The sequence below is a fragment of the Oryzias latipes genome, chromosome 2 (assembly GCF_002234675.1).
Source record: "Oryzias latipes chromosome 2, ASM223467v1".
Lineage (NCBI taxonomy): Eukaryota > Metazoa > Chordata > Actinopteri > Beloniformes > Adrianichthyidae > Oryzias > Oryzias latipes.
This window is the reverse complement of record NC_019860.2, coordinates 20,805,075-20,820,324: the sequence shown is the minus strand read 5'-3', so window position 1 is coordinate 20,820,324 and position 15,250 is coordinate 20,805,075. Positions and strand designations below refer to the sequence as shown.

At 40.5% G+C, this 15,250-nt stretch overlaps 1 protein-coding gene across 1 annotated transcript in view; it reads right to left on the bottom strand.

Moving 5' to 3' along the window:
* The window catches only part of LOC101160883 (FERM and PDZ domain-containing protein 4), a 64,971-nt gene extending 50,109 nt beyond the window's left edge, over window positions 1–14,862 (bottom strand). The window contains exons 1-3 of the mRNA XM_023949843.1: window positions 14,725–14,862; window positions 14,391–14,677; window positions 14,063–14,260 (exon numbers count right to left, since the gene is read on the bottom strand). Of these exons, the coding sequence (XP_023805611.1) occupies window positions 14,063–14,260; window positions 14,391–14,677; window positions 14,725–14,862 (623 nt within the window). The remainder of the gene's footprint in view (window positions 1–14,062; window positions 14,261–14,390; window positions 14,678–14,724) is intronic.
* Window positions 14,863–15,250: the final 388 nt, after the last annotated feature.

Below are 15,250 nucleotides of genomic sequence, written 5' to 3'. Positions count from 1 at the left end.
GATAGTACTTTTGCCTTTGTGTTCAGAGATTTTAATGAGTTCAATCTAAGGCCAAACGCCGTTTTATGCCTTCGTGTGACATGCTTCACTGACGAGCAGGAACCACTTGAGCAAATGTAGAAACAGTCAAATTCTGCACTCACCCTCTCACGGCTACCAACTGATAGAGCAATGCACCACGCAGTGTTGACTTTAAACTAAAGAGAGCTTGCAATATGCACGAGTGCTAACAACACAGAAACATGCTGTGCATCGCATCGACGGTAAAAGTCCCTCATCTGTAGCTGGGAAACTGAAGAAAAAAATCACGTCAGAGATCAGCATTTGCATTTCAGTCAGATTAACAATAAATGCGTAATTGGGAGGTTTGTTTATTTTTTTTTCTTTAACGGCTATTTGAGCTTGCACAGCAGAGACGAGGGAAAGGAAGTTGAAATTGAAGCAGTGCAACAAACAAAATGAGTTTTGTACCATTTGCATAAGTAATTAAATTTACTAACGTGGAAGGGGAGCGGAAAATGAAACCATTTACTACCGTTTCCAAGCACTGAGAGATGACTAGAAAGTCAAATGGACTAATTATGGCGTTACAGATTCTTAGTCGTCTACAGGAAATGAATCCCTGTAGAATTACCCCTAAAAATGAAGGACTGATTGAAGCATTCGAGCTCAGCACCTGCACTAATCAATCATTGAGGGGATGTGTGAAGTCAAGACTATTTTTGTGTCTTAACCCCTACGTCCTAAAGAAAAGCAAAGTCAGTTTTGCTGACCGAGGTCCAAAACCTTTCTGGCAGTTCAAATTAAAAGTTGGGATAGTAAACAGATAAGATGATGGATGTGCTGCCTTATGAAGTAGACAGATAGGTAAGGGTTGGAAGGAGAGATGTGTGATGCAATTTCATACACACTCAATGACACAGGCAGAAGAGTTCACTGTGCAGTGATCACCGATCAAATCCCTTAGGAGGATTATCTGGGCTCAAATCAAGAAAATTGTGCAACTTTAATGGTCAATGGCAGACAGTGAGACGGAGTGAAATGGCGAGAGGGGGTGGCTGGGCTTGATGCTTGATGTTAACATCAGTCTCTGGAGTCTTTTATTTGTGCGCTTTGATGAATGTGTGAAGCAGGAGCTGCAAAAGTATGCTACCTAAGTCAAATATATATGGTTTTCCCAATATTATACAGAACCCTCAGAATATAACATAGTATAACATAGCTCGACCTGGACTTGCCAACCAGTGGTCCCCACCCTCAGGTTGTGGACGGTTCAGTTGGTACAAAAAAAACACAACATATATTTTTTCCGTCTCATTTCTGATGTGATTCTAAAGGAAGTTTTATTTTGGAAAACTACTGAGTTCTCTCCACTGCATCCAACTCATTCTAGACGCAAGTCAAGACACTCGGTCACATGCTGAGACCGTGTCAGCAATGTTCTTAAAGCCGCTGATAATTTGAAATCCCCAAGCTAAGAAAGTTAACAAAAAACAAACATAATTGGAAAGAGACATTGAGGAAACAAACGCAGAGCCTTTGACTTCAAAATGAAAGAAAGCTGCATTTAACAGACAAAAATCGGGACTCTCCAATTATGGATTTATTCTGACAGTTGTTCCCACACACCATAATAATAATACAAAAATACCTGCAACCGGCTGTTTAATGTTGCAAGGATGTTGCAAACAAAGTAGCACAATGTTTATGATTATATTCAGAAAATACCAGTTTTTAGAGACCATATTTTGTTTTGTGTTTATCCCATGACCTTAAAAATCAGTTGGCATCTGATTTTTTGGCTTTTACTCAGACATCTGTGAGTTAAGGAAAAATCTTCATTGCATTATAATGATTCCTACACAAAATCTAGTGAACAAATGAAGTTTAAAGCAGCTGCAGATATTTTACAGAGGATGAAGATAAACTTTACTCTCAGGAGTTTAAAGGAAACTGGAGGCTAAATTGGACACCCACTTCATCCTCGTAGAGGCCAGTTCGTGCACATATTCTCTGCCATTAGACCGGTTATGCAAACCCAGGCAGAGGCTGGTCCTCCTTTTGTCTGTGGGGTCAAGGTAAGTCCAGCAGAGGCAAGGACCAACTTACCAACTCAGGTGTAGGTCCCAGAAAACTAAAAAGAAAACTAGCATTGACCACCTTCTGGTCACCAAGTTGTTGCGTTTCGCCAGTGAATTAGCTTATCCGATTTGCACAGGTGGTTTGGCAGAGGTTTTTACACCAGATGCCCTTCCTGAAACAGCCCTATATTTTATCTGGGCACAAGGGGGCACACACTTGGGCCCCCCTTGTGGCGACATAGTTAGGCAGTAGTGCGAAGGGTGTTACCTAGGGACCCACATCGGATGAAACTCATCACCCCCACTGGTTATCCAACCCTGGTTTCCCATGTCCCAGTGTGTCCCAGGACGCATCAAAACATGGGCAGGCAGAACTTGCAACCTGCAGAATGGTCAACCCAAGGTTGACACATTGAAAACCCCTATAAAACCACCATTTTTCCAAATCATGTAAATGACACAGCTCTAATTTAAGTTAACACACTTCCAACATGCAGTTTGTTCCAGGTGAAATTATTTTCCAATTTGTCTTTAATCTAGTGTTTTTGTGTTTTGACTAGTCAGAAAGTATAAGTGTAGATAAGAGTTTTAGAAATCCTTAATGTTAATGATGAGGTGTGTTCAAATGTTAGATTTACAGAAACGGAAATACAAAAAGCTATTGTATCATAAATGCCTCATTTTGTAGTTGAAATAGTTCCTAAGGCCATACATTTTACCACAAAACCCTGGAACTGCTGTAGATAAGATAGATTGGGTTTATGCTGCTGAAACAAAGCCAGATGTGAGAAAACTAATATCTCATTTTGTTCACACACATGAACTACTCAGATCTTCCCACTAAGTTTTAATCTGACAATGATTTATTCCAAGCATTTAGAGGTGATGAATGATTCAGATCCTCTCATTCATGTTTATGGAGTAAATCTGACTTCAAACAGAAGGCCCCATAAAGACAGCTCATGGGTGATGGACCAGCCATCTGGGCGTTCCGAAGGTGTTGCTAACTTGAACTCTTTCAGTGTTTTAGTGTCAGACTGTGACTAAATGTTAGCATTTTAAAATTTGTCAACAACAGATACACGAAACCAGTCAGGGAAGATTCTGTTTTTTAGACATAAAAGTCAAACACAAGGACAAATGCTTCCTGAGAGAAAAACAAGGAGCAATGGAGTACTTTTTCATGAGATATTAAAGCTATTGACGCAAATGAGGATTTATATTAGGAAAAATTATGACTACGGTCATAAATGAGCTGTTGAGTCACTGTTTATGCACTGGGATTTGGTCTCTCTTTATCTAGCAGATATTATTGTTTGTGTTTGATGAACACATTCTTCTACCATTAAAATTTGAATATTAAAAGAAAGACAAAAAACCTTCATTAACTCTTTATTAAAAATCATCTCATATCTTTTGGGTTAAAGTTAGGGATATTTGTTTTGTCTTTCATCATAAGGTCTAAATGAAAACCTCGGATTATATGCCAGAATTTATAGGTAAGTCAAGTCATGTTCTACACCTAGACCGCCCACTGTTGGTCTTTAACAGCAACCGTGCTACTAGATCTCCTGCTATCCTTTCACCAATTTATGGGATTATGTTAATCAGAACCAGGTATTACTTACATATTCATTAATTTAGATAGGGACTCTTTGGAGTCAAATATAGTAGTTAAACAATTTACAACTTATAGTTTTGTACTGCACTGTACATAAAAGATCAAATAGGAAATGCACAAATTGTGTTATACCAAATCGAATTCAATGTCTTCTTCAGTCCTACCCAGTTTATCAATAAAACAACGCTTCACAATCAAGGTTATCTCAAGGTGGTATGTGAAATATGCAAGAGAAAGATCAGACAAAGACAAAAATCTAAACGTTTTTGAATTGTTTGTCTTATTTGACCCAAATCATCCTAAAATGGTAAAATTGTGAGAATATTTTACTCAAATCAAGTTAAGTGACCAAAAGAACACATGATGATTTCAGGGTCTTTTCTCTAGAGCATGTGTAATTCGAGAACCATCCTAAGTAAGTGAGACTTCCAGCAAATGCAAGTTAAGGTGTAATCAGAACGGGAAATTCATTTGGTCCGGACCCAGCCCACTTAATTTGGTTGCTATTGGTCTGTTTTCAGACTGCCGTCAAGTCCGAACTGAAGCTTGTAAACAAAACCATGTGACTAACGATCTCTTCACTCATTGGTCAGGAATTACGAGGCTGGGGCGAAGCAACTAGAGGCAGAAATTAAGAAAGTCTCATACTTTAAGTTAATTTAAACTTTATATTTCCACTCACATGTTTTGAACGTCTGTATTAACGTCAGACTCAACACTTTATACTCGTTTTTTTGGTCCGGTGGAGACATGCTGCAGGACGATTAGTGGCAAGAAGACAGCTAAAAGGTACGCTAAGTCTTAATGACATATAGATTGTTGGGAAAGCAGTTTGAAACCTTCTTAACAGTGTTAAAATAAACGTTCTAACAAATAAACACTTGGACCCTTTTTCTGTTTGATAACACTCATTAGTTCTTACATTCCTACTATGTTTACGTCGGCTACGGTGGCTGTTTTGGTTCAGTTGCTCAGCTCTGAGAATGGATTGTATTCAGAATGAGGAATCTCAGCGCGAACTGAAGCTCAGACTGATTGGAAACGAACCAAAAAAAGATGGGTCCAAAGAACCAAAACCAAAGATAGGCTGGAGCGCGGTTCCTGGTCCCAGATCAGGGTCCGCTTGGGTGTATTTAGACTGAATATTCTAAATTATCGGGGGAAACGAACTCTGGTTCACTTTAAAAAGTGAACCAAATGTGTCCAGTCTGAATACACCCTTAAGTCAACCAACTTAAGTTATTCCAAAGTCATTTTAGGCCAATTTATTTTTTAAATTAAATGTGTTTCTAGGTTGGGGAAAGGTTTCAAACTAAATCCAAATCAAGTTTTCATCTATAATTACAGTATAACATGTCTGGAAATGCCTCTAATGTCTTAATTTTCCAATTAATTCATTTTAATGAGCTAGATTACCATCAGAAACAATTCTACATTTTATGAATCCCTGTGAGATTTTTCAAATAAAAAAAAGAGGATGTTTGGCTATGATACTATATTGGATTGCTTTTGATATCACAGTTTTGGCCATGAAAGCAGCCAATGAGTGTTAGCTTAACGGGTTGTTCACATGGTCAGAAGTTTGCATTAATTATGCTCTCAAAGGCAGCTTCTCTGTTTTTAATCAAGTTAACCATCTAGGAGCAATGTCAAATGTTTTGGTTAAAATGCCTTTTACTCTTCTTCTAAAAGAGGACAATGATATAGTTTATTTTGATATAACTCAAAAATTTTGATATAACTTGAGTTAAAGCACTCAAGATTTTCATGTAAGTATTTGAAAACTGAAGACTGGGACAACATTGGAAATTGTCACATTAAATTAAATTAAAAGGGTAAAAAGGAGATTAAACTGCATTAACCAACACAGCCCACGTCGCAGTAATATCATGAATTTGTCTGTTCTCACGAACGTCATTTGCAAACGCTGGAGTACATAATACGAAAACGCAGAATGAATGTAAAAGTCAGTGCTCACCCAGACAGCTTTGGCTTCTTGGAGAAACCAAACATGTCCACGTGCTCCAGCTACAGAGCTCTGCGCCCTGACGCTCAGGTGTTCCTCATCAGCATTCTAGTCCACATGCGAATCCCATCACAGTTAAAACAGAGACTATCCAGTGTCAGCCAGGGTCCATAGCAACAGTCAAAGGGACTCTCCTTACCACAGCTTTCAAAAATTCCTCTTCAACTCGAGCTGCCACATCCGGAGTGCAAACTGTCCCATTCCCGGTTTTTCTACATGCTTTTCAATAAGGATGGCAGTGACAGGAAGGGGTCATCCACTCCTCCGATCTCCAGGACATGTCAGTCTGTTCTGCTGCATAACATCTCGATCCTTTGGGCTGCAGTCAGCCTTCTGTATGTACTTCACATCCCAGAGCACGGGGAAGTGCAGCGATCATAGTGAGGGAGGGGAAATTGGAAAAAGCGAGGGAGGCGCGATAGGCAGGGAGGGACGGAGCGGATGGATGACGGATGCTCACTGGCTCTAGTTCAGAGCTTGGTTCCTATGGGCTGCAAGTCCCTTTGCAGGACAGGGGGGAGGACGTGTTAGAAGGATGGGAAAAAGACCAAAGATTGACGGGGCGGGGTTTACACAGAGTAAAAGGTTGTAAACAGAAAGCCACATAAAGAAAGATAAAGGGGGATGGAGAGTTGATGGATAAAGAACAGCTGACTATGCAGAATGGGATGCAGTGGAGTGCAATACATTATTCCCATGTTCAGTGTTAAATAAGCATAACTGGTCAGACAGAACTGAATCACTTTCTGTCTTAGCCATCCAAAAACTGGTACATTCATTTCAGACTGCTGTAGGGAATTGTTAAAACAAGGATGTAAAAAAATTGAGATTTAAACGTGTGCTATAGTTTTGGAGACTGTCTTCCATGATAAAGGTCAAGGACTTGCTTTCTCCCTAATCATTGGCTGTCATCAAACAGTGTGTGTCTGTGTTTGTGTTAACGTCTGCACAGATGGTTCCGCCTTTGGGAGATGCGGATTCTGTTGGCCCTGTGCCACAAGTGTTCAAACACCAACCGCAAATGGACTTCAGTGGACATGACAAAATACTTGGGGATGCAAATTAGAAGGAAGCCCAAATGCTCATTATTCTGATGCCTTTTTTGTTTTATTTTATGAATGGCCTCAGATTCCATGTCAGCAATGATCATATTTGAACTCAAAATGCCTTTGCTGTCAACGAATAGCTTTTCTTGAAGATAATCAAAGGACATTCCACAAAACAGCTAATATATGATATTAGATTTAATGAAAATCTGGAAAGATATTGACTTTTGTTTGATGACATTGTTTATTTCCCTCCTGAATAAAATAATTAGGGTTAGTAAAACAAGTTCAACAACAAACAATGTTCCCTCATTACATATATCGTGGGATATAAAGATGAAATCTGTGACATATTCATCTAATTCTAGCTGTTTAAGGGCTGTAAAATCTCATATAGTCAATGCATGGAAGCCACGGATGATGTTGAGAGATCAGGTTTGTTAATTTTGAAGGGCTCTGCAAAAGCATTGATTAGCAAATCTCCATGTGTGGGTTCATGAGCTCATTCAGATTCTCCCAGTACCATCTACTGCAGAAAATGCGTCTGAATGACAGCTGCTTTCAGCGGTACTTCTGTCTCTCTGTGACTCAATTTGATAACTTGATAGTCCACATTAGTCTGAAGAGTAAAAAACTAAAAAGAAGATTAAAATTAGAGGAACTTTTTATTGTTGTCTTGATACAAAAAAGAAAAATATTATGAAGTTCAGGAGGAGAAGGATCATGCTTTCTTCCATGTTGGTTTTGGACTCCACCCATTGATCACATCATCAACACTTCACGGGCCAAAGCTGAGTCCTAATTGTTTGAAGCAACGCAAATTCATCACACCACGCTGCTGCCAGACCGCCGCGCCTGTCACTCAAAACGAGCCATCGGACCACTGATCACGTCTGTAGATTTTGACTTAACATTAAAAAGGATGCCCCGTCGCATGAATCGAGTTCAGTGTGAATGCAGCTTTAGCGTTCCCTAAAGACCGAAGCAGAACACAAGCCTAGAAACATCCACACAGAAGTTATCTGGATCAGAAGATTCCAAGTGAATAAAGCAATCGGTTGGGTGCTGACTGGATTTAATGCCATCAAAATTCCCTTGTTTCTAAAGATAAGCAAACATCAGTTGTTCCAACAAACTCAATGCGGCCATTTAAGAACTCGCAGTTGCTTAATTGTGAATTGAAAAACGTATTTCTTGAGGATAACAAGTCATTTTGTGTCAGCTTTGACACACGAATCCCTAATGCATAAAGACATCAAAAATACTTTTGCAAATGGCAGAACACCATGGTCCGTGGTGCCCTTTCATAATCCCGTACTTATTTAGACAATCCCATTTGGAAACACGACAGAGACAAATGAACGTGCGCCCTCTTATCTGTTAGTAAATTCAATTTCCTGTCTGTACTTTATTACAGAAAGAAGTTATTAGGGAATATATCTAATGCTGTGCATCACTGGCAGCTTTTTGACAGTTTCAGGAATTCACTCCAATGGTTGTTTTGAAAGGATATTATTTTAGCAGTGAATAAATCACAAGCATATCCCGCTCAGACTGCTGATGCATGAGTCGGATGTTCTGTGATTGGTGGGCATCTATAAATCATGGAGACAGCTAAAATAACACAATGACTGGACGTAATGTATCATCTACGTTGGCTAAATTTCACCTCCATTTTACTTCGATTAATACACTTGATGTAGCACAGAAAAGAACAGCAAACATGAATGACAGCCAGTGAGAAAGAAAAAAAAGAAAAAACAGAACAGATGGAGCTTCAACAGCATGTTAAATGCAAGCCTTTTGTTATCTACTGCTAGCATGTGTCCAGCAGGATGATGATAAGATTGCTTCTGTCAAGCACACAAGGTGCTGGTACACACTATTCTTTTAAAGGGAGGGAATTGTTGATATAATCTTGTCAGAAGGTTGCAGTTAGGGGAAACTAGAACAACATAGGGAGCTGACTCGATTGGCAAAGAACAGTTTTGTGAACAATAACTGGTTATTGTTTACTATGGGTGTAACGATACACTAAAATCTCAATTCGGTTTGGTTCAGAATTTCATATAAGGCTCGATTTGATACATTTTCGGTATTTATTTCAGTACAAAAAAAGGCAGAAAAAAATTTCTTGCAAAATGCATTTATTGGTTTTATATAATAAGAATAAAAAAAACCTATGTAGGTGATCTGCTATAACTTTGGATACTTAACACTGGCCTGAAAAAAAAAAAAAGTGATGCCGTTTTAAGAGTTTAATCAAAAGGATTAACATCTGATGCGAAGAGGATTCAAAGATTTGCCAATTAAATTCAATTTTACTTATTTAGCCCAATATCACAACACAATTGTCACAACGAGCTTCACAATAACTGTACAATAAAATAGAATCTGTCATATAATATGAACAATAACTGAAGTTTAACTAAACTAGACAGACCCTCCTTCTCAGAGGGTCCAGTCCGATAACCTCTTATTGTAAAATTTTGCCCAAAATAGATGAAAAGAAAAGAAAATAGTAATTGTTAATTTTGTCTTCCTGTCTCTAATGTAATTCAGTCTCGATTTTATTTTAATTCACAGTTTAGGTTTAGCTTTGAGACTATCTGTTCCCACATGACTGAAGCATAACAAGAAAGATCACTCCTATCACTGCTACATCTACAGGATTTTGACTTTCTGTTGTTTTTACTACAAGTATAGATGAATATAAACATTCTTTAATTTAATATTTCATAAAGTTGAATTCCACCTTATGTTCAGAAGGGTTTTATTTAATTTATCATGATTATTTTCTTAAAATTTCAGAAGTACTTTCCCTCACAGGCTGAAACTTTTTCTTAAAAACCTGAACCTAATCTTATTTTTTTGGTCTGAATATAGTCTTGTAGGTTTTACCAACCACTTTCACTTCCATAACCAGATTGTTCAGAACAAATGTGTTATATTCTGATCTGTTAAGCTACCACTGACTTATAAGACTTAGTTAATACACTGGTAAGGCTGAAGAGGATTAGATTTGGTTCAGTGCTGTATAAAGTCAGCTTTGACAAACAGCAACAGGGCAAAGGCCCAACAATGCTTTTTTTCTTCTTAAAATGTTAGATATGAAATAGAGTTTAACAGGTCATAATGTGATGCTGATGAAGTCCATATTTCAGAAAAATATACATGGGTCTGGATTGTTGTGAAACTGACTGGTAAAGGATGCAGGAACATCAAAATAAGTAGGGGACATTAGAAGTCTCCCAAATAAAGAACTTTACTTCTGAAACTCCAAGCTGCTGAAGGACCGTATGCCAAAAGAATGACAGTTTGAGTATCTGAGAACACTTCCAAATTCAGGTCTGCTGTCTCTATCTGGACATTTCCTCTCCTTTGTGCTTCTCACTTTATCTGTTCTGACTTTTTGGACTGGTGTAGAGTCCATAAAGCCAAATTTTATGGCTAAATGACATAACTTGTGAACTTCAGCAGCACTTCAGAAGATCAGAACTGAAAAACAACAAAGTGCGTGCTTCTTTCTGTCTGTTTCCCCTATATAAATGACTAACAAATCTACCAGCACATCAATACTTCAGAAATGTTTAGAGAAAGTTAGTCCTGACTAAATAAAAATGAGATGATCTTTTCCAACCTGCCATGCCTCCTGATTCTGAGGTCTCTGTTTCCTACTGCAGAGGCTATGACCTTTCACAGGAGTTTAACTTCTTTTTTTTAAACATAGCTTATTGAAATGTTGTTTCTTTAATATTACACTTACATGTTTACCATCTTCTTAAACACCCCCTAGGCTAAAAAGGTTATCTAATTTTATTCTTCTTATTTTTCCCCTCCTTGGACTAATGCAGGACAGCAAGTCAACAAACTGGGTCACAGAGAACCAGAAGTATTGTTGAAAGCGGCCGTTGTTCAGATGTAGCTCCTGTTACAGGAGTGCTAAAGTCTGTGAATGATCTGATGAACTCAGACAGGAGACGTAATTGCTGACATTTTTGTAGAGTTTTCAAAATAAGTACACCTGATTTCTTAGTCATCTGTGTCTGACGTGCAATGTAAAAGAGATCTACACAGACAACAATCCACGTTGCAATCAGGCTAAAAACATTTAGACTAAAACATTTACAAAAATGAACACATTTTTGTACAAGTGTCGAGCAGCAAATTCGCCAGGTGTCCGAATAGAAGTAGCAGACGTGAATTTGATGCCCCAATCATGTTCGCTGTGAACAGAGTATACCGTAAATTCCGGACTACAAAGCGCATCCCATTATAAGCTGCACACACCCATTTTCACGTGTTTAACTACTCTTATACAAACACAAGCCGCGTCAGAGTACAAGCCGCATGTATTAGGCGACATTGTCATCCTGACAGATGACGTCCTGAATCCAAGCGTGAGTGATTTCTTAACTTACTGTGGGTGGAGTCAGCTTTGCCTCAGGCTCATGTATTTGAGTACACCTACATCTGCCAAACAGCATGGACCTCTATTCTGTTCACAAGTTCCTCAGTTATGTTTTTTTTTTATTTAATTTTATTTTTTTAGTTTTTTTTTTACTTATTGACAATCTAGGTATCATACCTAAAATTACAAACAGTAACCATATAATCAACATTACATCCCTCAGTTATGATGAGGAAATTTACATCCGCGATTCCCTATTTCCCATGAGTCTTAGGGGCTAAAGGCGGGGCCAACGCCCGGCTCGCCATACTGTTGTACGTGTTTAAGAATGAGCAAGTATCAGCAGTGCATGGAGGGGTGAACGGGAACAGCTCTCCTTCCGCTTGTGTCGCGGCAGCGTTATGGGAGTAACAGAGCTGGTTAAAAAAACACATCAGTAAATTAAAGCAGCGGCGACTGAAAAGCGCGACTCAGCGCGATACGCGCGCCTCAGCGCGGCGCGTGCGTCAGAAGTTTCCTTCCACAACAAACACTGTTGCTCCGCGGACGCCTCTGCGCTCCGCGCTCGCCCTGCGCGCTCCTCGTCTCCCCTTCCTATCTACTCCGACACCTCTGGCTTCAAAGAGGAGCACTTCGTCCCCATTGCGCCGGTGGAAGGAGCAATTCGTGTCTGTGCAGAGCAATCGGACTTTATACTGTACGTTTTGTGTATGAGGGGCAGATTAGGGTTGGGCGATGTCCCCCTAATTTGGCCGTTGACGATGTTTGCTGTCAACCATCGGGATGGACGATGACATCGTCGGGGGGGGGGGGGGGTATTTTTAAATTTTTCGTTCTTATATAACTGCTATTCGTTATTTTGCTTTTTTCATTTTATTTCCCAACTAATGGTTAATCCGCGATGATACAGTATAAACTGAGGGAAGTGACTTTAACAGAAAAAGTAACAAGCAAGATAGAAAAGAAGTAGTCCGCTCCCGCACTTAACTAGTGAAGTGGACCGGCGGAGGGCGGATTTACAGCTTTATGTTTGATGGGAAGGGGGGGGGGGGTACATGAGCGGTATGTGTGGGAGATTTAAGACTGCGATCCGTCCCGCAGCTCTAGGGGTACTAGCTACCGAACTCAGAACCGGGTCTAAACGTGTGTCTGAGCACAGCTCGGATCGTCAGCACACACACAGCGGTTTGAGCATCAAAGCAGAAATGTCGCTCAGTCCTTAGAAAACATTCAATCAATCACGTGGATTTGTGTTTCCAGTCGTGTCCCGACTAAATAAAGGCTGATGTTATTCACAGGATGCAGCGCCACCCAAAGCTAATGTTGTTAGCCCGTGTTAGCATACTGCTAATCCTGGCTACGTTCAGAAAAAGCACTGACCACATGGATTAGAATTTAAATGATGAGCGAACAGGTGTTTGATAATAACCGTAACATTATTAAAAGCACGTTTAGAAGATCGTCTCGTATTTTACCGAGCTGACATGTCAATATATATAGCTGCTCGCCGCTGTTATCGTTTTGTATTGAATTGTTGCCTTCAATAAAGTTTGGAAAAAAAGCCGCTCGGCGGAAGTTGTATCCTCTTCCGGTTTTCAAACTGCGCATGTGCGAATACTGCGCGTGTGCGAATGATTTATTCCGACCGAAATTGTGACCTTAGTGAACGTTTTTATATTCTGAAAACATTTTTCTGGGCCCATGTACACGGTTGGATTCTAATCCGACCATTGATCCCATCAAGATATTTTGTACATGTAACCGCGGCTTATGATGTCGACGCGCAACGTGGCGGGGGCGTGGCATCACGATGGTGGTCTCTCCATCGGGATGTCAGTCACCCATCACGATGGACGATGATATCGTCCATCGGCACAACCCTAGGGCAGATGCGTTGTTACGTGTGGGAGCCATCAGACTGCCATCGGCCCCGCAGCTCTATACGACAGCAGGAGAACATGTCTCCAGCTCACACGGAGGCTGTGAGCTTTTCAAAGCAAAATTCCAGTCAGTCCTTAGAAACCGTAAAAACGATCACATGGATGTGTGTTTCCAGTCGTGTACCGACAAAATAAAGGCTGATGTTATTCCCACATATTTACGTGCAGCCAGCCGAGTCACTATGACTCAGAGGTAAATTCACTCCGGAGCATGCGCTGTTCTCTCCGTCACGCAGCTGACCGGCTTTTCCAAACCCGTTGGTGATGGTGGATTTTTTGACGCTGCTTTTAACGATTGCTTTTAACTTGAAAGCTTCATCATATTGTTGCGGCGATCACGTGCACGTTGGGTCTGATGGCACCAAAGGATTCTGGGATGCGGCCGGGCATGCGTTTTTCGTTTTGTTGAACCATGACTGAAGTGTCTAAGACCTGAAGTCAATTCCCTGCTGTTTGGCTGCATAGAGGAGTGTTGAAAAACAAATGCCTTGTGCTTGGTGTTAGATGGAGAATTCAAAACATTCACTGAGTCCGAAAGTACGTACATGGCGGCCGCCAATTAAATCCATAAATTAGCCGCGTCACTGAATAAGCCGCAGGGCTGTAAGCGCAGGAAAAAAGTAGCGGCTTATAGTCCGGAAATGATGGTACATAATATGACCACATCACCCCTGTTCCTCATTGTCTTCCCTAGCTTCAAGTCAAGTCAAGTCAAAGTAACTATATTGTCAATATCTACAATTGTTCCACATACATAGAAATTGGAATGTCATTTCTCTTCAACTCTAATCTAAACAGGGAAACAACTTTAAATTACACAATAAAACAAATAAACAAACTATAAATAGTAGATGCTAAAAATAGTATAAAAAAATAAAGTGACTGAAAAAATTAGAAAAAAATAAAGTGACTGTAGTTGTGGCACACCGTGATGCACCTGGTGAGGATGCTCTCTGTAGCGCCTCTGTAGAAAGTGTGCATGATGGGGGGAGGGGCTTCGGCTTTCTTCAGTTTTCGGAGGAAGTGGAGACGCTGCTGTGATTTCCCAGCCAGTGATGCGATGTTTCCCAACCAGGAGAGGTTTTCTGTGATGTGTACACCCAGGAACTTGGTGTGGTGCTGCTCACTCTTTCCCCTGTTGTGTTGTTGATGGTCAGAGGAGCATGCTGAGTGTGCGCTCTACTGAAATCCACCACTATCTCCTTCGTCTTCTCCACGTTCAGGAGGAGATTATTGTCTCTGCACCAACCAGCCTGATGGCTCACCTCACTCCTGTAGTTTGTCTGTTGCTGATGAGACCCACCACTGTAGTGTCGTCTGCAAACTTGATGTAAGTGCTGGAGCTGTGTGTCGGCGCGCAGTCGTGGGTCAGCAGGGTGAAGATGAGGGGGCTTAGCACACATCCCTGGGGAGCCCCCGTGTTCAACGTGATGGTGCTGGATGTGTTGCTGCCAACTCGCACTACTTGTGGTCTCCCCATTAGGAAGTCCAGCAGCCAGTTACACAGAGGAACGTATAGCAACAGCTGAGCCAGTTTGTGAGTGAGCTGCTGCTGATGGTGTTGAATGTTAAAATGAAGTCAATAAACAACATTCTGACATATGAGTCCTTATTCTCCAGGTGAGTGAGTGCAGAGTGAAGAGCAGTTGAGATGGCGTCATCGGTCGAGCGCTTGGACCGATAAGCAAACTGAAATGGGTTCAGGGAGGGGGGCAGGACAGACTTGATGTGCCGCATGGCTAGCCGTTCGAAGCTCTTCATGATGATGGGGGTCAGAGCAACCGGACGGTAGTCATTAAAGCAGGAGGGAGATGGCTTTTTTGGGATGGGTATGATGGTGGTTGCTTTGAAGCATGTGGGGATGACAGCCTGACTCAGAGATGTTGAAAATGTCTGTGAAGACATCATCAATTCAAGTATGTTCATTTAAAACTATTTTATTTTTTTATGCAATAACAGTCTTGAACTCTTATTTAAGAACTCTTTCAAGCCACCACAAACTCAAAATAGAGTTCTACAGTCGGCTTAATAGAATATGCTGATAGTTTTGGGCTACAGACCATCACTGACCAACACTTTCATAAGACAAAACTTATTTTGTCTTTAAAAAGTGTATTAATCTTTA